We start from the raw sequence: 27,639 nt of genomic DNA on the forward strand, positions 1-27,639 counted from the left end.
AAGTTGATTAGTCACCATGGAGGAGAACTGCAAGCGTTCATTGTACAGAAAAGGGTGTAAGGATAAACCCAGCAACTACCGGTTAGTCCGTTTAACTTTGGCAGTGGGAAAGCTTTTAGAAACAATAATCCAGGACAAATTTGTCACTTGGGCAAGGAAAGTAACGAAAGTCAGCACAGATTTGTTTTCTTTTGGTGAGGTAACAGGGAGGTTGATGATGGTAATGTGGTTGATGTGATATACATGGGACTTAGTGCCAAATGGGCTTGTCAGCAAATCTGAAGCCCAAGGAATAAAAGGGACAGTGGCAATGTGGACACAAAGTTGACTGAGTGACAGGAAGTAGTGGTGAACGGTCCTTTTTCATCCTGGAGGAAGATAGACAGTGGGGTTCCCAGGGATCGGTATTGGGACTATGCTTTTGATTTATATTAATGACTTGGGTCTATATTTTACAGAACACAATTTCAAAAGTTGCAGATGACAAAACTTTGGAAGTATAGTGAGGAGGTTAGTGATTGTTGATGTCGCCTTGAAAACTGACTGGTAGGAGGTGTAATTTAATGCAGAGAAGTGCAATGATAAGAATGAGACGACACAATATAAACTGTGGGTGTACCAACACCACATGGACTGCAGCGGTTCAAGAAGGCAGCTCACCACCACCTTCTCAAAGGCAACTAGTGATGGACAATAAATGCTGGCCCAGCCAGCGAAGCCCACATCCCATGAATGAACCAAAAAATAACTAAATAGTACAATCCAAAGGGGGTGCAGAAACTAAGACTTGTGATTAGATATGCACAAATCATTGAAGGTGGCAAGGCAGGTTGAGAAAGTGGTAAAAAAGACAAACAGGATCCTGAGCTTTATAAATAGAGGCATAGAGTGCAAAAGCAAGGAAGTTATTATGAACTTATATTTTAAAAAATCTATTGGGCCTTAACTGGAATGTTGTGTCTAATTCTGGGCACCGCACTTTAGGGAGGACATGAAGGCTTTAAGAAAGGATGCAGAATGAATTTATGAGAATGGTTCCAAACATGAGGAACTTCAGTTTCATGGATAGGTTGGAGAAGCTGGGGTAGTTCTCCTTATAGAAGAGAAGGTTGAGAGGAGGTTTGATGGAGTTGCTGAAAATCTTGAGGAGTCCAGATAGAGTACATCGCGAGAATCTGTTTCCACCCACTAGCAAAATGGCGAAGAAACAAAGGACATGGATTTAAAGTAATCAGCAAAAGAACCAAAGGTAACATGAGGAAAATCTTTTATACAGTTGATGGTTATGATCTGGAATTCACTACCTGAAAGGGTGGTGTAAATTCTTTCAAAAAAGAACTGGATAAGCACCTTAACAGGAAAAAATTTGCACGGCTATGGAGAATGGGCCGGGGAGAAGGACTAGCTAAATTGCTTTTGCAGAGAGGCCAAATGGCTTCTTCCTGTGCTGTACCCTTGCTATGTTGTAAAATATTCATGCAATATCTCTGGCATATTTTATTCCACGAGGTTTCCATCTTCATCCAAACTCGGTTTCCCCTCTTCTGCTGCTCCCTAATGCTTATAAAAGTCTTTACTGTTCCCTTTAATACAAGTAGTCAGCCTTTATCACATTCGTTTTCAGACCTTCTAATCTCCCTTTTCATTTCCTCATATTTTCTATATTGCCCCTTTATTTTATTTAATAGCTAACCTCATTTTCATCATCCAAAGCCCTTCAAGTTCAGTTTTTGATCACAGTTTATTCACAAACTCTACAATTCAATGCATTCTCTTTTCACCCAACAAGTATCCCAGCCTTCTTGTATCTGAAGCCTTTCCACTGATTGGCTGTCTGCTCATTTTTCAGCCGAGTTAACTTGGGCCAGATTTCTTTACTTCACCAAATTTGTCTTTTTACTTTGACAGGTTATTTTTTTCAGATTTTTTTTTTAACACCCAAACTGGCTATCTTGTGGTCATTATTTCCCACTTTTCTCCTACTCAGTATCATTTCTCTCACTTCTTAGTTGGTAGGTCATGTATTCGACCACATAATCGCAGCTAATATTTCACTGTAGTACTAAGGAGTGCTACATCATCAGTGTCTTTGAAACAAGCTGTTAAAACTACTTGTTTAGATGGAAAAATGAGGTACTACCTGAAGAATATGGAAGTTTTACCAGTATCCTGGTCAACATAAAAACAGATTATTTGCTCATTTGTTACACTTACTGTTCAAGAGACCTTGCTATGTTCAAGCTAACTGCTGCATTTCCCTACATTGGACATGAAGTGTTTTGGATTAGCGGATGTAAAAGACACTATAGACTTCTGCTAATTCAAGATTGCCGGCAGGGTGGAGGGGTGAATTTCTGCAGAGATTCTGCCGCTCGTCCCCTACAACTTCAATGGAAGGGTGCAGGAATCCTGGGAAAACAACATGAGTCTGGCCTTTTTAGCACTAAATTCCCATTTTGCTCGGTTATTTAGGTTGCTTAATGCAAATTCTTGCAAGTTAATTTTTTAATGCAAAAAGACTGACTTATCGGGGTGCTGCAAGCTTGGTTTCCTTCCTCGTTCAAAGTTATTTGCTCTATTGCATTTCCTAAATCAAATCAAGCAATGCCATATAGAATGCAAGTCAGAGAAAATTATGTTCAAAGTAGAGTGCTCTGGTCAGACCAAACCATGAACACATGGTTCTAGTCACCCAAACACATGGGAGACATTTAAACCCTTCTCTCTACTGCTACCTGTGTTTATCAGTTTCAAAAGGAGGCAACCTTATACAGGTATATAAAACAGTAAATGATATAGAGGTAGAGCCAGAAAATTATTTCAATCCAAGTTGTCTGAGCAAGCCAAGTGGGCATAGATTCAAACTCGATAACAGCAAAATGAGGACTGGTATCAGGAGGAGTGTCGCCCCACAGAGTGTGACCAATACATGGAACGGATAGAACAGTGAAGGTGAAATCCTTAATTATTTCAAAAACAGCTGGATCTTACAATGGGGAGTGGCAGGATAGTTCTGAATGGATTAACTAAAATTGGTCACCCTTATCTAGTGAACCCAGAGCCAATGGCTCACATAAGGTGTTTATTCAGCATGATTGGATTATTAGCAACTCAATAAGATCACTAATAGTTCCCACTTAAACAAAAAACATTCAAAGAGACCAACTTGTATTTCTAAAATGCCTTCAAGGTTAAAACGTCTCAAGACGCTGCACAGGAACATTATAAATCAAAATTTCACACTAAGCCACATCAGGAGATACTAGATGAAGTGCTTGGTCAAAGAGGTAGGTTTTAAGGAACGTCTTACAGAAGAGGCGGAGAGATGCATGGATGGAATTCCAGGGCTTTGGCCTTAATAGCTGAAGGCCTAATGATGGCACAACTTTAAAAAAATAGATCCTCGAGAGGAGCCCAGATATTCAGATGGTTGGGGGGTTGCTGGAGGAGATAATCAAGAAAGGAGGGGAGATGCCATGTAGGGATTTGAAAACATGGATGAGAATTTTAAAATCAAGCTGTTATTTACCCGGAGCCAATGTAGGTAGGTGAGCATAGGATGGGTGAACAGGACTTGGCGCAAGTAAGGACGCGGGCAGAGTTTTGGATGACCTCAAGTTTACCAAGGATTGTGAAAACCGTTATATAAAAGCAAATCTTTCTTTCCTTACAACTCGTTGTCATATCCAAGAGAGATCAGCTTCGGGACATATATGCAGCCCATCACTAAGACTGCTTACCTCCTTAACATCGCCCAACTCCACATCTGCCTCAGCTCAGCTCAGCTCCTGCTGAAACCCTCATCCATTTCTTTGCTATGGACTTGACTATTTCAATCTGCTCCTGGCTTGCCTCTCACGTTCCACCCTCCTTGAGGTCATCAAACATTCTGGCACCAGTGTTTGAATCGCATCAAGTACTGTAGGTGCTCACTGGCCTACGTTAAAATTCATTTCAATATTCAATTAATGCATTTAAAATTCTCATCTTGTTTTCAAATCCCTTGATAGCCTCACCCTTCCCTATCCCTGTAATCTCCTTCAGCCCCACAACCCTCAAGATATCTGTGCTCCTCTAACTCCGGTCTCTTGAGCATCCCCATTTTAATCGCTCCACCATTGTTGAACATGCTTTCAGCTGCCAAGGCCCTAAACTCTGAAACTTCTTCCTTAAACCTCTCTATCCTCCTTTAAGATGCTCCAAAAAATCTATCTCTAACCCAAGCTTTTCATCAATGTCTCCTTATGTGATAGTGTCAAATTTTGCTTTATAACTTTCCTGTGAAGTACATTGGTACATTTTATTACATTAAAGCTGCTATATAAATACAATTTGTTTTTGTAAAAAAAACTCAGACTTGAATGGAAAAGCCCAACTTTCTCTGGCATGTCTCGTGGGTATCTATCACGCTGTCCAGTGCATTTGAATGTTGAGTCTCTCCGCAAGATAGTGAAGCTTCAGGAGGGCAATTCTGTCAGCAACTTTCTGATTTCCACATTTAACTGCGCATGTTTGGTTGCCAAAGGCTGCTGTCCAATTGACTCTTAAATAATGGTGAGCGCTGATAGCCTCCCTGACATTTACACTGCAAAATCCGGACCATTGACTTGCTCGGGGATGGTAGCAGGCTTCACAGCACACAGAAGCCTCAAACAAAAGCCTGGTAGAATTTAAATTCCTTATCTCGGTTACACTAAGATAGGGAAGCACCTCGCAAAAGTCAGATGATTAACCACAAACAAGGAAAGAAACCATCGAGGATTAGTCACCCTTGCACAACTAATAACTAGCTATGGAGTAACCATGGCAGAGGCCTGGTTACCAGCCTGTCCTCTCATTTCCAGGTGCACAGGGAGGTCCTAGAAATGGGGGGGAAAAAAAGAGCAAAAAAGGTGCCATAACGTAGTAACAATGCAAAACATATAATCTGAAAATGAATCATTTGTAATTTGAATTCATGATCAGATAGCGTGCTCTGCCACAATGCCAGTAAAATGTTCTCGTAACCCAGGTTTATGTTGATTGACACAATTGATAATCTTATTACGATGACGATTGGTTCAACTTCTGGCTGATGACTTAGAGAATCATTGAACTGAGTACATCTTTTCGCAATAAGAATTTATTCACCTGTCTTTCCAATCAAATCTGCACAACTGCATAAATAGCAAATATAAAAAACAAGAGGTCTGTACAGGTCACAGCACAACATCAGTTAAAAGATTGATTCTTTAATGGTGAAGTATGCCAGTAACCTGCACAATTCAATTGCTTCCACTGCAACTCATGACTTCTGAACACAACTTTCCTACTTTGCTGCTTACTCTGGAAGGATCTATCCAGCAGTGCAACTACTTGTAACAAGTTAAAACACAGCTTGATTGGTGGGATAAAATGTGTTCATTTTTTTCTCTGAACTGCAGCAGCCATCTACTTCCCCCATATCCTCTCTACACTTGTCTTGCTGCTATTGTGATCTAATGTTGTTCTGTGAATTGTTGTTCTGATCTAGTTTCGGCCAAAGAAGCAAATGTTTTCAACTCTGACTTGTTATGGGATCATGGTGAAACAGCTTTCAAATAAAAGTCAATAGCTTAATATCTGACAATCTCTAATTGGTAAATATGGTATAGTGAGCACTAAGATCACATACAAGAGAACAGCTCTCAACCTTACCAAACTTACATTTATTAAAAGTAGTGCAAAGCTTCTCTGAATGTCTTCAGGCCTGCTGGTATTACTCACAAAGCCGTAAGTTAAGACATTTTGCTATACACAGTATTATCCAGAACAAGATGAGGGGCACTGCCTTGACAACACACAAGCTCATTTATATTTGTAACATATGAATGGTCAAGTCATGTCTGAAGAACTATACTGAATTTTTTGACTGAAGTAGTGGCCTAGGAAATAGCTACACATGTTACTTATACGGGTTTCCAGAGGGCATTTGATAAAGTAATTCATAAGGGATTGTTGCCTAAAGTTGAAACTCATGGGATTGAAGGAAAATTATTGACCCAAATAGGAAATTGGCTGAGTGAAGGGAAACAGAGTAAGGGTAATGGGCAAGTACTCTAATTGGCAGGATGTGACTAGTAGTGTAAGGATTTGTGCATTATCCAGCATTATTAACAGCTTAGGCGATGGACAGAAAGTCACATATCCAAGTCTACCTACGACAAAGACAGATAGTATTCTAACCAATATAGATGGCAGTACAGTATAAAATTGGAAAAATTCACATATTAAGTGAATGGGCAAAACTGTGGCAAATAGATTTCAATGTGAGGTCATCAACTTTGGACCTAAAAATAGAACAGGGTATATGCAAAATGGTGAAAAGCTAAAAACAGTGGGCTGGGGGGAGGGAGGGGTGCAAAGAGACTTCGGCGTTCAGGTACACAGAATAAAATGTCATGAGCGGGTACAGAAAACAATCAAAAAGGCAAATAGAATTCTGGCCTTTATAGCTAGAGAATTAAATAAAAGAGGGTAGAAATTACGCTTCAGCTTTCAAAACCTTGGTTAGACCACACCTATTGAGAGTAGTACTCAGCAACACATCTTAGGAAGGATATATTGGCTTTGGAGGGAGTGCAGCGTAAGATTACCAAAATTACACCTGGACTCCAACTACAAAGGAGTGATTACACAAACTAGGCTTGCATTCCCTGGAATTTAGAACGTTGAGGATGATTTGATCAAAGTTTTCAAGATATTAAAGAGAACAGATAGGGTAGATAGAAACTATTTCCACTGATTGGGGTGTCTTATACTAGGAGGTATAGTCTAAAAATTAGAGGGAGACCTTTCAGGAGTGAAATTAGGAAACACTTCTACGCACAAAGAGCAGCAGAAGTTTGGAACATTCTTCCAAAAATAGCAATTGATGCTAGATTAATTGTAAATTTTAAATCTGAGGTTCATAGATTTTTGTTATCTAAATGTATTAAGGGATATGGGACAAAGACAGGTACATGGAGTTAGGCCATAGAACAGCCAGGATCTCAGTGAATAGCAGAAGAGGTTCATGGTGCTAAATGGCCTGCTAATTTTGAGAATTGAAACAAGTTAAACATCTTTTCCACACTCTAATACTTTTCTCATATCCCCTCCTCAAACAGCACTAACACAAACAAAATCACTTCAGTTCATGTCTACCTGAAAGTCAACCACAGATAAATAAACCAGCCATCATTGTTTAAGGAAAATGGAAAAGCAAAAACACACTGCAGCACAAACAAGCAAAACTGGAATCAGTGAAGCTCTTACTTTCAACAATGTTGGCTGAGTGAATGGGTTCCTTCCAGCCCTTAAACTTGAGCGCAGAGCAGCTAAACCACACGTCATAGAACAGTGTAAAATGGCACATCAGGCACCATTTAGTTCCTTCCACTGTGTTTCTAGTCATATAGAAATCTAAAAACTCACTATACCGTACACAGCCTTCCGTTTCATAAATTAAACTCAACTGACAGTCAAATGCTTGTCAACATACAAGTATTTGACAATAAGGCAACCATTTCTAATTCAATGTTTACCCACATTAGCGTAGATAACCTATATGCTCCAGGGAAAATCATAATTCCTTAAAGTTTGGACTCTCAAATGACTGTCATGATCCCAGCTGATGTTACTGCTGGACAAATCAGATCTCAGGGTGGAACCCAGCTTGATAGATCCTAACTTTTATTTTTTGTTTAGGTATGTGGAGAGTGGCTGCTGAACAGAGTCACAGGAGTCAGCTGACGAATTTGTAACAAAAGAATAAAACATTTATTAATCAGGAGAAGATGAACTACATTACAATGCTCCTTCATTTACAACTATACCTTTACAGATATATACAGATTTATAAGGATAGCACCAATTACAAAAGCTATCTTATATTCTAATGTTCACAGAAAGTACATAGTCCGTATAAACCAATAGGCGACCTGCGGTCAGGCACACCACACTCTGAAACCAAGTGGCAGATGCCACCCCAAACAGAGGCTGTGGATCCTTCATTAACTCCCCTCAGACGCTTGTCACACCGTGAGCCAATCAGCCTCACTGAACTCCGTCTTTCACATGAGGATTTCTAATCTCTGCTCTCGACGAGCTCATTTTGGAATCTTCTCCCAAACCTATGCTTTCTCTTCTGGATCACCATATGCATTCAAGCTTCCTTCCACGCACTATCTCTCCGATACTCAGCCATGCCAACAGAACACCACTGCTTCACATGCCCATAGTAAAGAGTTACAGACTTTCGGCTGTCTCCTCGGATCTTCTGGCTACCCGCAAGTCTAAGCTGCTTTAAATCTGCGTTCTGCAGCTTCTCCCTTTAAGCTTGGAGCCTTTCTCTGCTCCTCACTCATAACTTCACTCAACAGGACTTTTCCCAGATTCCTGTTCGTTCCCTTTGATGGGAAGGTCTTCTCAGGACCCCTCTTCTTTTACAAAGGGGAAACCTGCTTCCCACAGCTCCTTCCTGCCCAGCTTCTCCTGGCAGCTAGTTTCAACTTTAGTTTAGACTTTCTATCTGTCCCTCTCCTATACTGCTTCCGCTGGCAACTCCTTTCAATTTTAGAGCACACTGACCAACACTTTGGGGGGTGGGTGTGTGTGGCCTCCCTCTCTGGACCCCTGTTGCAAGGCAACAGCACAGTTTTTCTACTTTGTTTTAATTTCCCTAAACTGCTACCCACCTTGATAACACAACTCTCCACTTCAAGGGCCATAAAACTCATTACAAATGTAGGCATCTTATAAAATGAAACTAAAACTCAGGTTTCATTCTTTTAATACACAAAATACAGAAATATAAATTAAATTTAAGCTTAAAGATATACCTTATTCCTAACACCTTCAAATACACTTTAAACTATATCTATTTTCTAACACAACATCATAAACTTGTGATCCTATCAATAATGCTTGGTCACTTTGAATAACTTATATTCATGGGGGGTGGGTGGAGGTAGAGAAACCTAACAGACTTAAAAAAAAACTTGAATTTCAATCACTTTATCACATCGCTCAAAGACATGCCAAAGGTGTCTCAGATCAACGAATTACTGCGAGGTAGTGACTATTATAAAGGGGAACTGGGCAGGCTTCATTGGACGAAGATCCCTCTGAGTAAAGTGGGGAGGTAGTGGAATAGTGGTAATGTCACTGGACTAGCAATCTAGAGGCCCAGGCTAATGCTCAGGAGCTATGGGTTCAAATCCCACCACAGCAGCTGGTGGAATTTGAATTCAAAAAACAAATCTGGAATTAAAAACCAGTTTTGGTAATAGTAACCATGAAACCATTGTCAATTGTTATAAAAACCCATTTGATTCACTAATGCCAAGTCTGTTGTCCTTACCCGCTCTGGCTACATGTGACTGCTGGCCCACATCCCATGAAAGAATATAAACAAATGACCAGTTAATCCCTCTTTGGCACCACAGAATGAGAAGGGACTGTTCTTTAGGACATAAGACATTTATTCAAGTAATGGCACGAGAACTTTTAACATTCATTGAGTTATCAGACTAAGTAAACAGGGCCTCAATTTAACATTGCATTCAAAGAATAGTACCATCAAAGATGAATCATTTTCTTCATAACTGCAATGGAATATCAGCCTAGAATTTACAGTGAAGGCCAGGAGCAGAGCTTGAACGCCAGAGCTTCTGACTCAGATGCAAGGGTGCTACCAATTAAGCCTAGCTATCCCTATGGGAACAGTAGCATAATAATGATTTTTACTGAACTAGTAATCCAGAATAATAAAATTAGAAAATGGTGGAAAAACTCAGCAGGTCTGGCAACATCTGTGGAGAAAGAAACAGAGTTAACGTTTCAAGTCCGTATGGTTGTTCTTTAGAGCTTAATCAGATCAGTAATCCAGAGGGTCTGGACCAATGATCTGGAGACCCAAGTTCAAATTCCATTATGGCAGCTGGGAAATTTAAATTCAGTTAATAATAAATATGGAATAAAAATCTAGTTATCAGTTAATGGTGACCATGAAACTACTGGATTGTCATAAAAACCCATCAGGTTTACTAGTGGGGAAGGAAATCTGCCATTCTAATCCAATCTAGCATTTATGCAACTCCAGACCCACAGCAACGTGGTTAAGTCTTAACTTCACTCTGAAATGGCCTAGCAAGCCGCTCAGTTAAGGGCAACCAGGGATGGGCAATAAATGCCAATGATGCACACATCCAGTGAATGAATAAAGAAAACCAACCGTTACAAGGGTCCTGTGAAACCAGGTTTTCCACTGATATTATATACATCAAATGTCTGTCACGTCTTTTCTTTATGTAACCTGAGAATGTTATCTAATAATGGCAACTGATGGTAATGGCAACAAGATCAGCTATGTATAAACTCATGACATGCCATTTCATGACATCATGCCATATTGTATAGTCTATTCATTGGTGGCACGAATGCGGTCATGGTAACATTTGCTCTGCTGTGGCTGATTTTTTTGCATTCAACTAATTCTTCAGAGCTGAATTCCAAGACATAATCTTGGACACTCATTACACAAGACCACTAAAACCAAATCCCTTCGGCAATATCTTAACAGCTAGACAACACAGCCAAGATATGAAGCAGATAGGCTGGTGTTAGATATCAATACAATAAACATTTCCAAACTGAAACTGTGTGGATTACCTAAAAGTAACAAAAATCACAAGCTTGTTACAATCAAACTCAGGTATAGATGTTAAACATTAGGTGGCCATGACATACATTTTAAATATTACTTGTTCAAATAAGGAATGACATTCCTGTGGAAAAGAACTCTTTCTCCGAAATACAAGACTTGTATTTCTCACTGATCTACCTGCATCATCTGAACTCCCAACATCAAATTGTAACCTCAGTACTCAGTCTAATATACACATACATTTATTTAAAAATTAAAATCGTGTCAAATAATAAGTGCTGAAATCATACTGAAGAAAAACTGAAAGGTTGTATTATTGTATGGAATATACAGGAACATGTAAAAATGGATTGCCCAACTTCTACTGTACCACCACATAGAGAACTAAAAAACTGTAGAACAGAATCTCACAAGGAAATAAACCTAGCAAGAGTTTCAGATGACTTTGAATCATTAAGTATAATTAGAGCATTTAACAACAATATTAGGTTACAGATTTGTGTATATTTAAGGGGTTTTTTGTCAACACTGAATCACCACACTGCATTACTGCAGTGAGACTGTTGTTACAGTTTACTCCTTTCTAGGTTGATTAACCTCTCATGCAATCTTACCAAAAATTGCTTAATTTGAATTACCAGACAATCCACATTAGCTCTCCCGCAAGCAAAGGGCAACTTTAAATTAACAGGAGTTAACTACAATGCATGTTTATCCAGAAAATAGTTGAAATCTAATGAGTATTTTTATTGCATTAAAGTGTAACAATGGGCATATGAAATTCCACCTTACTGTTTCCCTTGTTCCTTGTAAAGATTCAAATCCTCCAATGTTTTGCTGGCACCCTTAGATCTCAACCCTTCATAAAATACAACTCTATCAAAACACCTCAACAGTCATCCTCTTTCGCAAAGTGCTCCACATTCCTATTACACCCAATGGCAACATCCAATTTCACATTTTTTCTATTCATTCATGGGATGTGAGCATCGCTGGCCAGGCCAGCATTTATTGCCCATCAATAATTGTCCTTGAGAAGGTGGTGGTGAACTGCCTTCTTGAACCGCTGCTGTCCATGTGGTGTAGATACACCCACAGTGCTGTTAGGCAGTTCCAGAATTTTGACCAGGAGACAATGAAGGAACAGCGATATATTTCCAAGTGAGGATAGTGTGCAGCTTGGAAGGGAACTTCAAGATGGCAGCGTTCCCATGTGTCTGCTGCCCTTGTCCTTCTAGATGGTAGCAGTCGTGGGTTTGGAAAGTGCCGTCTAAGGAGGCTTGGTGATTTCCTGTAGTGCATTTTGTAGATGGTACACACTGCTACCATTGTGCGTCAGTAGTGGTAACTGAATGTTTGTGGATGGGAGTGCCAATCAAGCAGGCTGCTTTGTCCTTGATGGGTGTCAAGCTTCTTGAATGTTGCTGAAGCTGCACTCACCCAGAAAAATGGAGAGTATCCCATTGCACTCTTGATTTGTGCACTGTAAATGGTGGGCAGGCTTTGGCGAGTCAGGAGGTGAGTTACTCGTCACAGGATTCCTCGCCTCTGACATGCTCTGTAGCTGCAGTAATTTATATGGCTGGTCTAGTTCAGTTTCTGGTCAATGGTAACCCCCAGGATGTTGATAATGGGGGATTCAGTGATGGTAATGCCATTGAATGTCAAGGACATAAGCAACCTCCTTCAACATTGGGTTGCTTCACAATCCCTATCCACTCCACCATGAGTGACAGCATTTTCATCTGCCATGGTGCTGCTTCCGAACCACCCTCCCTAGATCTACCAACTGTTTTCAAAAATCTTAAAAACCCTTTCTGCAATCATGACTTTGTAGCCCTAAACCTGTTTTCTCTCTTTCTTTCCTGCTCAGTATTTAAAGGGCTTTTTTCTTCAATGCAAAGCCATATTACCCAACTTCTTATACGCAGGCAGCACTTGTACAATGAACACTTTTAATAGACATATTATTTTATGCCCACTCAAACTCCGATCGCCCCCTTCCCTTCCTCCTCCAGCAACAGAATTACAGATTCTATCCTTTTAAATTTAGACTGCTTCTAGAGAGATTATTAGTTCTATAATCCTGGTGCTGACAGTTACAACTTGAGGCGAAAATTGTTTCACAGGAAAGATTTAAAAACTTTGGCTCCAGCACAACTTATTTACTACAGTGTAACTGAGTGCATCAGCTTCAACATGCTAAACAAGCTAAATGATAACACAATCGCTGGAACATTGTAGAGATAAAGTGACAGGTCATGGCTAGCACAGAGATCTGACAAATATTGTACTACAACAAATCACCTAGAAATGTGTGACTTTGAGAGTTAGCTTCACATGTATCATGTACAGCCTATCAGCTACAGTTCGAATTGAAAGCTTGGCTTGATAGTAGAATTTTCAAATGAGTCAGAGAGTCAATGGATCATGTCACATTCTACAGACTTGAGTGCAACCTAAGTTGACACTTAGGGGATGCTGAACCCAGGAAGCTGCTAGTTTTTGGATGAGACGTTAAAACTAGGCTAAATCTGCCTACTCAAGCGGAAGCAAAAGATGCCATGGCACTATGTGAAGGCCAGCATTCATCTCTCAGTCAACATCACCAGTAAGAGTGGCTTTTATTTGTCACACTGCTGAGTGTGGGACCTTGCTGTGTGTTTCCTACATTACAACAGGAGGTCAACGCTTGTGCGAAACACTATATGGGCCGTGTGAAAGGCGAGATATAAATGCTCTTTATTCGTTGTAAAGCAATGAATTGGTGATACAATTTACAACAGTGGGCGTTTCGCAATGTCACTTCCCAAATATTAAAAATTAATCCTTTAAACTGCCTCCTGTTGGGAGTGGGGAAGAGAGAGCCCAGCGCCTGAACTTCAATATGAAGCGAGAACGACTCCCCGGAGCTCGCTGCTGGAGCCGTGTCCCCTGAGGATCTTCCACCAGCCTCGGTTAACCGGGGCGGGGGGGGGGGTGTGCACCGACGACAGCAGCAGCCGGCAGCGGCCCTTGGTCACCCAGGGGCCTGCGGTGGGTGCGGTCGCTCGGCTCCCCCCGTCCGCCTCGATCTCCCAACCAACCAACCAACAGCCAGGCCCGGCCTAGTACCGGCGCCGCGCTCTGACCTCGACTCTCTCTTCCCAATTCCCCCCCGCCTTGCTCTCACTCCCGCTCCTGCCTCACCAGGTATCGCCCTTCTTCAGCGGTGTTTTCATCAGCGCCGCGGTGTCGGCGCGCTGCGTCTCCAGCTCGGCCGCTCCGCCCTCCGCCATGTTCGCTAGCAACCGCGCGGGGCATGCCGGGAATCCCCAGCCTCCTCCTCCCCCCCCCCCACCAAAACACCAACGGCGTCAGACGGCCGCGCCAAAGAGCGCAGCCGACGACAGGAGAACCCCCGCCGACACCGTCACTTTGGGAGGACCCGTTGGACCTCCCAGCGTTCGACCGCGGGACGTTCAGCTCAGCAAGAGCTGGGTGGACTCAACCCAGCCTCTCACGCCCCAGCTGCCCACTTAGGGTTGCTGCAGGATTGGTTTGGAGTCTTCCAGGGTTTGAAGATCAATCTCCAGGACACTGCTGTGTGCAATCCCTGGGATATTAAAAAGATAGTTTAAAAAAATCTTTGAACATTTCTCTTTATCAGATATAAAGATATTCAAAATTTTCTTTGGGGGCGGGGTGGTGCGTGGAGCCTTTGTTTGGCTGACAGACAAGCATCATCCAATGGGGGGAATGAGCATTTTTGCAACTGGCGTATGAAGGCAGTGAGTGTGCCACAAGGATGGATGTGTTGGCCGATGAATATGCAGGAGCGTGGGGCAAGTCATGGGACGAAACGTCCAGGAATACATTTAACCCTATGACCAGTTCATACAATTTACGAGAAATTTTTTTTTTAAAAATTTGCAAAGTGTAAAACAAAGTTACATTAACTCCAAAATTAAAAACAGAAAGTGCTGGAAAAACTCAGCCGATCTGGCAGCGTCTGCAGAGAGAGAAACAGAGTTAACATTTTGAGTTGAATATGACTGAATTGAAGGGAGGTAGAAATGTGATGGGTTTTATGCTGTCAAAAGTGGGGGGAGGGTGGAGAAAGAACAAAAGGGAAGGTCTGGGATAGGGTAGAGGGCAGGAGAGATTAAATGACAAAGATGCCCTGGAACAAAAGGCAAAGGGCGTGGTCATGCTTGTAGTAAAGAAACAAAAGCATTTGTCTCGAGTGAGTGCGAATGGCAGAATAGTGAACAACTCTGTCTGAAAGCAAGAGCATGGTAAACAAGATTAAGACCAGCACATGGTTTAAAAACACAATAAAAATGGAGGGTAGAATTCATAGTCTGAAACACCTTCACTCAGTCTGCAAACATGACCCCGAGCATCAAGTTGCATCAGTTCTGAAGGAAGATGGTTGTGGTTGTTGGAGGTCAGCCATCTCAGCTCCAGGACATCACTGCAGGAGTTCCTCAGGGTAGTGTCTGAGGCCCAGCCATCTTCAGCTGCTTCATCAATGACCTTCCTTCCATCATAAGGTCAGGAGTGGGGATGTTCGCTGATTGCACAATGTTCAGCACCATTCACAACTTCTCGGATACTGAAGCAGTCTTTGTCCAAATGCAGCAAGACCTGGACAATATCCAGGCTTGGGCTGACAAGTGGCAAGTAACATTTGCACCACACAAGTGCCAGGCAATGACCTTTCCAGCAAGAGAGAATCCAACCATCACCCCTTGATGTTCAATGGTGTTACTATCACTGAATTCCCCACTATCAACATCCTGGGGATTACCATTGACCAGAAACTGAACTGGACTAGCCATATAAATACTGTGGCTACAAGAGCAGGTCAGAGGCTAGGAATAGTGCAATGAATAACCCACCTCCTGACTCCCCAAACCCTGTCCACCATCTACAAGGCACAAGTCAGGGGTGTGATGGAATACTCGCCACTTGCCTGGATGAGTGCAGCTCCCACAACACTCAAGAAGCTTGACACCATCCATGACAAAGCAGCCCGCTTGATTGGCACCACATCCACAAACATTCACTCCCTCCACCACCAATGCACAGTGGCAGCAGTGTGTACCATCTACAAGATGCACTGCAAGAATTCACCAAGGCTCCTTCGACATCACCTTCCAAACTCATGACCACTACCATTTAGGAGGACAAGTGCAGCAGATAGATGGGAAAACCACAACCTAGAAGTTCCCCTTCAAGTCACTCACCATCCTGACTTGGAAATATATCGCCGTTCCTTCACTGTTGCTGGGTCAAAATCCTGGAACTCCCTCCCTAACAACACTGTGTGTACCTACACCACATGGACTGCAGTGGTTCAAGAAGGCAGCTCACCACCATCTTCTCAAGGGCAACTAGGGATAGGCAATAAATGCTGGCCCAGCCAGCGAAGTCCACATCCCATGAATGAATGAATAAAAAAATGAGAGAGCTTCATGGCCTTGGCAGATGAAGGCACAGTCACCAATGGTGGTGCAATTAAAATCAGGGATCCTCTTAGGAGTGCAGATACTTCACAGGGTTGTGTGGCTGGAAGTGATTCCAGAGGGGCAAGGCCATGGAGAGATTTGAAAACAAAGATGGAAATTCTAAAATTGAGGCATTGCCATTACCATTAAACCTACTCCTGATATTTGACCACCTTTATAGCTACAAAGGATAGGGTTGCTAACTATGGTTGGAGGCTTTCCAGGAGATTTGATCATCTGGCATCTGATGGGGAGAGTGGGTTCAATTGGTAGGAACAAGGATCAGGAGATGGCTATTCCACCCCTTAGCTTGTGAAGGCTGATTTGTATTTCATTTGCATCTACCTTCCTTGGTTCCTTAACCATTAATAACCTTGCCGAACAAAATGTTTTTAATCAATTTTTGTTTTCAAATGTTTAATTGTTCTCCAGCCTCAACAACACTTTGAGGGACAGAAAGTTCCAGATTTCCACCATACTTTGTGTGGAACAGTGCTTTCTGACATCAAGCCTGAAAGGTCTAGTTCTAATTTTAAGGTTATATGCCCACCAGAAGAAAAGGTTTCTCTATCTAATCTTAAATTATCTAAACACCTGAATTAGAATACCTGTCAATCTTCTATACTCAAGGGAATAAAAGTCTTCTCTAAGCAACTGTCTTCATAATTTAACCTCTTCAGTTTAGGTATTATTGCAGTGAATCCGACTGCACCCTTCCCAGGCCAATATATCCTTCCTGAGGTGCAGTGTCTGAACTTAATTTTGAATGTTTCCTAACTGGATGCTTACAAAACAGTTACATAACTTCTACCCTTTTGTATTCCAGCCTCCTGAAGAAAAAGACTAAGACTTTCTTGCTTTAGATACTCACTCAAACTCATGGGGTGAATATTCTCCCCGTTGGGGGGGTTGTGTGGGGTCAGGCGCGGGCGGGTGTGCAGTGATTGACGCCGCCATTTTACGTGGGCGAGCCAATTAAGGCTGAGCACTCCCTGTGTGGGCGGGGCAAATAGGCTGAGTCACGGCCTGCGCTTTTTTTTGCGCGTGCACGCGAAAGAGCGCAGAAATCTTCCTGAGGCACAGAGGTGCCTCAAGGAGATTAGTTTCACATATAAAACATTGAATAAAGGGAGAAAAAAATTTTAAGGACATGTCCCCTCAAGTGAAACGGTCACATGAGCTGGGACATGTCCATTAATGTTAATAAAAATTTTTCCAACAATTTAAAAACCTTCATGAAACCTCATCCCGCCTGTGGACCTGGGCCCCACCCCCGCTCACCGAGCTGAAGATTTTACACCATGGTTCATTTTGACGCATGAATTACATGCAAACAAATTGACGACCACCCAAAAAGTGATTCTGCTTAATAGGATTCATTTATTTGTACCCACAGCTACCGATTTAAAATGGATATCGATTTCAAATGACTATGGGAAAATTAAACTGGTTATAGAAAATGATTACAGATTTAAAAGGTTTGAGAAAGAAGAGAAAATAATAACAACAGAACTGCTTTGTTACTTTACTCCAGTAAGTAAACTGCTTCAACCATATCTAGCATGAGAATGCTCAAAAATGATACCAACTAGTTGTGCAATCACCTGAAGTGACCAGCTCCCATTGATTGCCGACTCTACTTCCGATGCTTGATGGGTTTCAATACTCACTTGAGTTCTTCCTTCCCTTGACTGCAGTGCTTGTCTCTTGTCACTGCAATAAAGGTCTTATACCCCTATTCAGGAGCTGAACCTGTGTTGCTATATTAACAGGTCATACCATTCTATGAAACTTCTTTACAAAGTACAACACCCAATTATATTCCGTGTCCTTTGCTTAAACATACCAATATACAAACATAAGAATTAGGAGCAGGATTTGGCCACTGAGCCCCTCGAGCCAGTTCCGACACTCAATAAGATCATGGCTGATCTGATTGTAACCTCAACTCCACATTCCCGACTACCCCGATAACCTTTCACCCCCTTGCTTATCAAATACCTATCTAGCTATGCCTTAAAAATATTCAAAGACGCTGCTTTTGAGGAAGAGAGTTTCAAAGACTCACGACCCTCTGAGAGAAAAAAAATTCTCCTCATCACCCCTTATTTTTAAACAGTGACACCCTAGTTCTACTTTCCCCCCACAAGAGGAAATATCCTTTCCACATCTACCCTGTAAAGGCCCCTCAGGATCTTATATGTTTCAGTCAAGTTGCCTCTTACTCTTTTAAACTCCAGCAGATACAACCCTAGCATGTCCAACCTTTCCTCATAAGACAACCCTCCCATTCCAGGTATTAGTCTAGAAAACCTTCTCTGAACTGCTTCCAATGCATTTCCATCCTTCTTTAAATAAGGAGACCAACACAATACTCCAGATGTGGTCTCACCAATGCCCTGTAAAACTGAATCATAACCTCTCTACTTTTGTATTCAATTCCCCTCACAATAAACAATAACATTCTATTAGCTTTCCTAAGTACTTGCAGTACCTGCATACTAACCTTATGCAATTCATGCACTAGGACACCCAGCTCCCTCTGCATCTCAGAGCTCTGCAATCTCTCACCATTTAGATGATATGATTTGAATCCATCCAGAAAGTTGTCCATCTCTCTTTCACTTTCTCCAGTAATTGTCCATTATGTGAAGCCCCTTGTAGTCAAATCTTTCTGGAAAAGAAAAGGTTTGTGTTTTGGTGAACACTGTGCTTCACCTTATCCAAGTTGTATCATCTTTCCAAGACCGAGTCTTCATGAATTCAAAATGCCAGTGTCTCTTGCTTGCCTGCACCATCTCTGTTGTTTTCCCTGATAGCATTTGTTTTAGTCTCACAGCTCAGCAAGTTCATGGGTGCTTGTTTTAGAAAGGCTGAAATGTGCTCATGAAATTTTTTCGCTCCAGTTCAGTTTGTTGTAAGGTATGGTGGGGAATATGGCCAAGTTTTTCACTGTGCATTAATTTCAAAACGGTATTTTTTTCCTAGAAGGATAACATTCCATTAGCCTTTTAATAACGTTTTTGTAGCTGTACACTAGCGTTTAGTGATTTCTGTGCTGTGACCCCTAAATCTCTTCCATTGTTCCTAGCTTGTCACCATTTAGAAATTACTCCAATTTATCTGTCTTAGGTCCAGAGTAGATGATCTCACACTTCTCCACATGGAATTCCTTCTGCCACAGTTTTTCCACTCACTTGCTCTACCAATGTCTCTTTGCAACATTCTGCTCCCAGCTGTGTCACCTAACTTGGTGCTGCCAGCAAACTTAGATAAGGCCCTCGATTCCTTCCTATCTTCATTTGTAAATATAGTAAAAAGCTGAGGCCCCAGTACAGTTCTCTTGAGGAAATTACCAGGCACATCCTGCCAATTTGAGTATATACTCATTACCCCCACTCTATGCCTCCTAGTTCTTAACCAATTCCTTATCCATGTTATTGGCTGGCTTCAATTCTATGCACTCTTGTTTTTGTTAACCCTCTCCTCCTTGGAACCTTATCAAATGCTTTCTGGAAATCCATATAAATAACATCCAAGACACTCCCTTATCTAATGCATTAGTTACATCTTCAACAAGTTGTAACTAGCTTCATTACATATGACTCACCCTTTACAAATCTATGCTGTCCCTCTCTGATCACTTCACATTTGTCCAAATGCTCAGTCATTTAGTCCCTAAAAGCAGATTCTAGTCATTTCCCCATAACTGATGTTACACTAATAAATCCATAATTTCTTAATTCATCCTTCCTATCCTTCTTAAATAACGGAGTGACATTGTCCTTTAGTATTGAACATTGCCAATGCCTTTCAAAGAACTGGCACGAGTGCAATGTGCTGACTGGCCTCCTTCTGTGCCGTAATGAATCTATGTTCTGACTGTGTGATGTCTTCATCATTTGAATTTTGATCATGTGCTGTCTGAGCATGAGACCTCTGCAAATGCTAATACATTTTCCCACATAGATTGGGTTCCCTGCAGTTGAGCATTTTCACTTCAATTCACACCAACAGCTGATGTGCGAGAAGTTCCAAGAACCAGGAGGCTGGGAAATGGATTGGTACGGAAATGGGATTCTTTCAAAGGTTGAGGCACATTCACAGTTCATACAGCTATGTTCTTTGCTGCAACGTGCTGACAGGTTTATCACTATGGAAGGCAGAATTCATATGGCATTTGGTAGCAAGCTTGAAATAGAAAACATAATGGTTGACGAGTACTCCAATATCTGCTACAACGTAACCTTGTGACATTGAGTAATACAGTGCATGGTTCAAGCCAGTAAGAGTTGAGGAGGTAAAGACCATTTAAAAATAAAATGGGGGTGTTGGGGGTAGACAGATACTGGACGAAAATTGAATGTATATAAACAATAACTCAACAGAATACAAATCAGATATATTGATCTGGATTTTGCAATAATCCAAGTGATGGTGAGGCTATCAGTGCTAAAAACAAAATACTGCGGATGCTGGAAATCTAGAACAAAAACAAAAATACCTGGAAAAACTCAGCAGGTCTGGCAGCATCTGCGGAGAGGGACACAGTTGACGTTTCGAGTCCGTATGACCCTTCATGAACCTGATGAAGGGTCATACGGACTCGAAACGTCAACTGTGTCCCTCTCCGCAGATGCTGCCAGACCTGCTGAGTTTTTCCAGGTATTTTTGTTTTTGTTCAGGCTATCAGTGCTCACAGTTATCAAGTAATAATTTGAAAGGTAACTTCTGCAGTTCGCACATGAGCAGAATATATAACGTGGAAATCAGAAAGACATCGTCCGATTTTTCATGCTTCTCCACACAGTATCACACCACTGTAACAGTATCTCGCTGAGAGATCTGGCAGTAAAAGACATGGGCTGGTCACTTCCGTGCTCCCTAACATCAGATTTGGCAGGTATCCCAATGATGCGCTGGGGAATCCCTCTGGGAAGTTCCCACGTAAGGGTTTGCATGGCAATTGCCCAGGAGTGCACACTTCCTCTGGACAATTGCGCTGCACTGGGAACCATCCAAACATGCGATTTAAATTGCAAACATCAGATGGCTGTGCCAGGGTTACACCAATAGTTACCCAGAAGAGGTTAGAAGAATTAAAACCTCTTCTAACTTCTGAGTAACTATTTTAAAGGCTCAGACCGACCCTGCGGATCTCCCCCACACCCCCGATCCCGGCTCCCCCCACCCCCAAAAGGACTCCCCCACCACCCACCCCCATGGGGCTCCCCCCGACTTCCAACCTTTGACCCCCCCCGACCTCTGACCTCTGACCCCACCCCCCAAACCTCAGGACCCTCTCCCCAACACCACCACCCCACCACACCACCACCACACCGCCCTCCCCCCCCCCCCCCCCCACATCACCACCACCCTCCCCAAAACCACCACCAACCCAACAACTGGACACCCCCAACCCCCAAATCCTATTCACTTACCTTAGACACCTACCTTTCCCTAGCCTGTCAATTACCCTGGCCCTTTAAACTTACCTGCTTTGGCAACAAGTGCTCTACAAAAAGGGGGCATAGCCTCCTTGAATACGCTGGATCCATGCTTTGCTGGGGCCTGCAAGGATTCTTTCGAAGCAGCTCCGGCAAACGGAAGGGTCAATGCAATTTTCAAGACCAGCTAAGTGTGCATTTATTTCTTCTCATTTCTGCGGGCCAGCACTTCCCAACACTCGTTGGAGGTTACGGCCCATGAAGTTGCAGTAATTACCCACTGGATACCCAATGAACATACCAGAAAAAAGTTAGACAAGTTAGGATTCAAGTGGAAACGAATTTTTAGCAGGGTAATGCTGTGAATGTCATGTTCATCGCGGTTCAAGTGTTCTAGAAGGTAACTTTCAGCTTTAAGAATTAAAATTTTAACTGTAGAAAATGGGGCAAATCTAACGTCAACAAGGTATTACACTTAAAAGGTCAGAATGGAAGAGATAGAGTTATAACAAAGTAGGTCGAGAAATTAAACAATGCATGACCTAAATGAAAACAAGAAACTGAAAATGGAAACCAAATAAAGGGATACATAGAAAGGAAACTGACCCTGTTTCTAAGAAAACAAAAACTGAGCCTGAGATTTGGAAACCAAAACTTCAGGGCAGACTGCAACTGGCTGAGGCTATATAAAGGGACACAGATAGAGCCACCCAAGCAGTTGCTGCAGCATGAAACTCACGTGTGCAATTTGCAGCTCACTGAGAGAAGATAGTCAAGGTCAATGACATTTAGATGGACCTGCGCCGTATGCAGAGTAAAAAATTAACTTTATCATTCACTGTATGGAATATGGCTTAATCTCAGCTTGAACGTTGTGAGGGAACAGATGCTGGAAGATTGCCGAGTTTGAAACTAGTGGTCCGCATTGAGTATTGTAACAAAGAAGGCAACCAACAGATTAGCTTGGAAGGATTCAAAAAGTAACCAGAACAAGGAACTGAGGTATCCACAGTCAGGAGAACATTAAATCTTGTGGTGTAGTTCTATTGGTTAAAACGAGGTTGTTCGGATTTCTCTTTAATATTATGAGGGGCATGGTTAGGGTAGATAGGAAGAAACTTTTCCCCTTAGTGGAGGGGTCAATAACCAGGGGGCATAGATTTAAGGTAAGAGGCAGGAGGGTTAGAGGGGATTTGAGGAAAAGTTTTTTCACCCAGAGGGTGGAGCTGGGGGTGGTATCCGGAACTCTGTCTGAAAGGGTAGTAGAGGCGGGAACCCTCACAACATTTAAGAAGTACTTAGATGAACACTTGAAATGCCACAGCGTACAAGACTACGGGCCAAGTGCTGGAAAATGGGATGAGAGTAGATAGGGGCTTGATGACTGGCACGGACACGATGGGCCGAAGGGCCTCTTTCCGTGTTGTAAAACTCTATGACTCTAAATGTTAATGGCCCCCAACAGGATCGTAACAGTGATAAGCAACACCCTATCTCACCCTGAAAGTTTAACTTTACAAATGCTTTGCAATTAAATTATTGTTGGAGATTTACAAAAATGTAAAAATTAAACATAGTTTAACTTTTTCTTTCTGTAATTTGAATCTCTCTCAACCCCATCATTCTTTCACTCTCTTCATTTCACTTTCTGTATATGATTTTATATTGAATGAAATATTCTAATTTGCACTTCCTGCTTTAGACGCTGTGTGGCTCAGTAAGCATTCTTCAACTTGATAGGTTGAGGCGCTACTATTGTTTGCCCTGTTCGTACATGCTGCAGGTTCCTTGTAGAGAGGGGCGTGTGGATTGGATCCCAGTCACAGAAAGCTGCCACTCAAAAGCATACGAAAAGCCAGTCACTGCTCCAAATTCCATTCCCTAGCTACTGACCCCATCCCTCCTCCTGAAATTAAGCCAGTCTGTTCACAGCCTTGATGTCACACTTGATCCTGAGATGAAATTTTTGCCATCACGAAGACTGACTATTTCCACCTCCGTGTCTCAGCTCATCTCTTGCTGCAACCCTCATTCATCTCTTTGTTACCTCAAGACTCAATTATTCTATTCCACTCCTGGTTGGTGTCCCCACATGCCACCCCCTCCAAACTTGAGGTCCTCTAAAACTCTGCTGCTCATGTCTTAACTTGAAGCAAGTCTCACTCCCCTATCACTCCTGGGTTCACTGACCTACATTGGTTGCAAGTCAAGCAATGTGTTGATTTTAAAATTCCCATCCTAATGCGCCGATTGGCACATCCCTTCCAACTCTGTAATCTCCTCTAGTCCGCCACCCTCCGAGATATCTGTGCTCATCTAATTTTGGCCTCTTGCGCAGCCCCGATTTTAATTACTCCACCATTGGTGGCCGTGCCTTTAGTTGCCCTCCCTAAATCTCTCTGCCTCTCGAACTCACCTTCCTCCTTTAACACACCTGTGAAAACCTACTCTTTTGGCCAAGTTTATGATCATCTGACCTAATATCTCTTATATGGCTCAGTGTTCTACTTTGTTTTATAACTAGGGTGACCAGACACCCCGGTTTGGCTGGGACAGTCCTGGTTTTTCACTAAACGTTCCGGTATCTCGACAGTTTTCTCCAGATCGCTCAAATGCCTGAAATAAAAATAGAAAATGCTGAAAACATTCATCAGGTCCGGCAGTACCTGTAAAGAGAGAAACAGAGTTAACACTTTGAGCCCGATACAATTCTTCTTCAGTTCCAAAGAAGCATCAAATTGGACATGAAACGTTCTGTTTCCCTCTCCACAGATGCTGCCAGACATGCTGATTTTTTTGGGGCACTTTTTGTTTTTATTTCAGATCTCCAGCTTCTGCAGTATTTTGCTTTTATTTTCATGCTCAAATGTCTGGGTTTTCTACTCTGCTGAAGCTCCTCCACTTTAACCCACTCAGAATCACAGAATCACACAGTGCAGAAGAGGCCCTTCGGCCCATCGAGTCTGCACCGACACGTGACAGACACCTGAGCTACCTACCTTATCCCATTTACCAGCACTTGGTCCATAGCCTTGAATGTTATGACGTGCCAAGTGCTCATCCAGGTACTTATTAAAGGATGTGAGGCAACCCGGCTCCACCACCCTCCCAGGTAGTGCATTCCAGACCATCACCACCCTCTGGGTAAAAAAGTTTTTCCTCACATCCCCCCTAAACCTCCTTCCCTTCACCTTGAACTTATGTCCCCTCATGACTGACCCTTCAACTAAGGGGAACAGCTGCTCCCTATCCACCCTGTCCATGCGCCTCATAATCTTGTACACCTCAATCAGGTCACCCCTCAGTCTTCTCTGCTCCAACGAAAACAACCCAAGTCTATCCAACCTCTCTTCATAACTTAAATGTTTCATCCTAGGCAACATCTTGATGTATCTCCTCTGCACCCCCTCCAGTGCAATCACATCCTTCCTATAATGTGGCAACCAGAACTGCACACAGTTCTCCAGCTGTGGCCTCATCAAGGTTCTATACAACTCCAACATGACCTCCTTACTTTTGTAATCTATGCCTCGATTGATAAAGGCAAGTGTCCCATATGCCTTTTTCACCACCCCACTAATGCACCCCTCTGCCTTCAGAGATCTATGGACATACAAGCCAAGATCCCTTTGTTCCTCAGAACTTCCTAGTGTCATGCCGTTGATTGAATACTTCCTTGTCAAATTACTCCTTCCAAAGTGTATCACCTCACACTTTTTGGGGTTAAATTCCATCTGCCACTTATCTGTCCATTTGACCATCCCGTCTATATCTTCCTGTAGCCCAAGCCACTCAACCTCACTGTTAACCACCCGGCCAATCTTTGTGTCATCTGCAAACTTACTAATCCTACCCCCCACATAGTCATTTATGTCGTTTATATAAATGACAAATAATAGGGGACCCAGCACAGATCCCTGTGGTATGCCACTGGACACTGGCTTCTAGTCACTAAAGCAGCCTTTTGTCATCACCCTCTGTCTCCTACAACTAAGCCAATTCTGAATCCACCTCATCAAATTACCCTGTATCCCATGTGCATTTGCCTTCTTTATAAGTCTCCCATGTGGGCCCTTGTCAAAGGCTTTGCTGAAATCCATATAAACTACATCAGCTGCACTACCCTCATCTACACACATTGGTCACCTCCTCAAAAAATTCAGTCAAATTTATTAGGCATGACCTCCCTCTGACAAAGCCATGGTGACTATCCCTGATCAAACCTTGCCTCTCCAAGTGGAGATAGATTCTCTCCTTCAGAATTTTCTCCAATAGTTTCCCTACCACTGACGTGAAACTCACTGGTCTGTAGTTCCCTGGCTTCTCTCTACAATCCTTCTTAAACAGCGGAACCACATTAGCTGTTCTCCAGTCCTCTGGCACCTCCCCCATGGCCAGAGAAGAATTAAAAATTTGGGTCAGAGACCCTGCGATCTCCTCCCTTGCCTCCCTCAGCAGCCTGGGACACAAATCATCCGGACCTGGAGATCTGTCCACTTTTAAGCCTGACAACACCTCCAATACCTTGTCACTCCCTATATCAACTTGCTCAAGAACCTCGCAGTCTCTCTCCCTGAGTTCGATAGCTTCATCCTCATTCTCTTGGGTGAAGACGGATGTGAAGTATTCATTCAACACTCTACTGATGTCCTCTGGCTCCACCCATAGATTGCCCCCTTGGTCCCTAATGGGCCCTACTCTTTCGCTGGTTATCCCCCTACTATTGATATACTTATAGAATATCTTGGGATTTTCCCTACTTTTACCAGCCAGAGCTTTCTCATATTCCCCCCCTTTGCTCTCCTAATTGCTTTCTTAAGCTCCACCCTGCACTTTATGTACTCCACTAAATGTCTCCGTTGATTTGCTCCCTTTGTACCTGCTAAAAGCCTCTCTTTTCCTTATCATCGTATCCTGAATATCTCTGGTCATCCATGGTTCTCGGGGCTTGTTACTCCTTCCTATCACCCTAGAGGGAACATGTTGAGCATGTACCCTCCCCATTTCCTTTTTGAATGCCCCCCACCGCTCCTCTGTAGAGTTCCCCACAAGTAGCTGTTCCCAGTCTGCCTTGGCCAGATCCTGCCTTATTTTACTAAAATCCACTCTCCCCCAATCCAAAACATTTTTTTTACAACTTGTCTATTTCTTTGTCCATAACAAGCTTGAATTGTACCATGTTGTGGTCGCTATCACTAAAATGCTCCCCCACCACCACCTCAGCCACCTGTCCGGCTTCATTCCCCAGAATTAGGTCCAGCACTGTGCCGTCCCTTGTTGGACCCTCTACAAATTGACCTAAAAAGTTCTCCTGTACACATTTCAAGAAATCCACTCCATCCAAGCCCTTAACACTATGTCTATCCCAATTAATGTTGGGAAAGTTGAAATCACCTGATATAATTACCCTATTGTTATTGTTCCTCACGTTCCATTTCATATCCAGACGGGAGAGTCAAACATAACCAATTTAAAAAAAGTAGATTCCTTTTCAATTGTAAATCATTAAAAGGGCTGCCCTGATGTCCAGAAATTGACCAATCAGCAGGCCTGGTACAAAAGTCTTCGGTTGGCAGGTCACATGAGGGGGCTTCATCCAATCAGAGGGAACGTTGGGCCAGCGGAACGTCAAAGAGTGCTGTGAAGAAACATGAGTGGAAAAGAGGGAGGTTGCCCTGTGCTGTGAGTTACACCTGACTATGGTTGGCTTTGAATTGATCTTTCATTGGGACTTTTGGTTCCCCCGGTACTCTACAGCACTGAGGAATAGGTGGGTGAGCTGGAACTGAGTGAGTGAGAGGTGGTAAGCAGGGATCCTAGCTTAGCCGCAGGATCTCAGTGGTTGGTGCAGCCCTGCTTCAGCCATCGCCTGTTAATCAGCATTTTAATTTGCCACCGCCCTTCCATCCCAACCTTGCCTTGGCAGGACCATGGTGTCGCCCCTGCAACACTACACTTGATCTTAGCCAAGAGGCCGATCGCTTCTCGGCCTCTTGGCTAAGATCAAGTGTAGTGTTGCAGGGGCGACACCATG

General features: G+C 42.7%; 2 protein-coding genes across 19 annotated transcripts in view; one reads left to right on the plus strand and one right to left on the minus strand.

The window, feature by feature from the left end:
• The window catches only part of usp15 (ubiquitin specific peptidase 15), a 120,516-nt gene extending 106,534 nt beyond the window's left edge, over positions 1-13,982 (minus strand). For 16 of the 18 annotated variants that reach the window (XR_013580169.1, XR_013580168.1, XR_013580170.1 and 13 more), the window contains exon 1: positions 13,856-13,978. Coding sequence is in view for 10 of the 18 variants with exons in the window: in XM_078567825.1 (XP_078423951.1) it covers positions 13,856-13,944 (89 nt within the window). In the remaining 8 variants the exon portion in view is untranslated. Of the gene's footprint in view, positions 1-13,855 lie in introns of all 18 variants that reach the window. The other 2 variants (XM_078567828.1, XM_078567827.1) reach the window with 1 other exon arrangement.
• LOC144696489 (chemokine-like protein TAFA-2) overlaps positions 1-27,639 on the plus strand; it is a 322,848-nt gene that overhangs the window by 25,767 nt on the left and 269,442 nt on the right. The gene's annotated exons all lie outside the window — the stretch shown is intronic.

This window comes from Cetorhinus maximus, chromosome 22 (genome assembly GCF_964194155.1).
Source record: "Cetorhinus maximus chromosome 22, sCetMax3.hap1.1, whole genome shotgun sequence".
Lineage (NCBI taxonomy): Eukaryota > Metazoa > Chordata > Chondrichthyes > Lamniformes > Cetorhinidae > Cetorhinus > Cetorhinus maximus.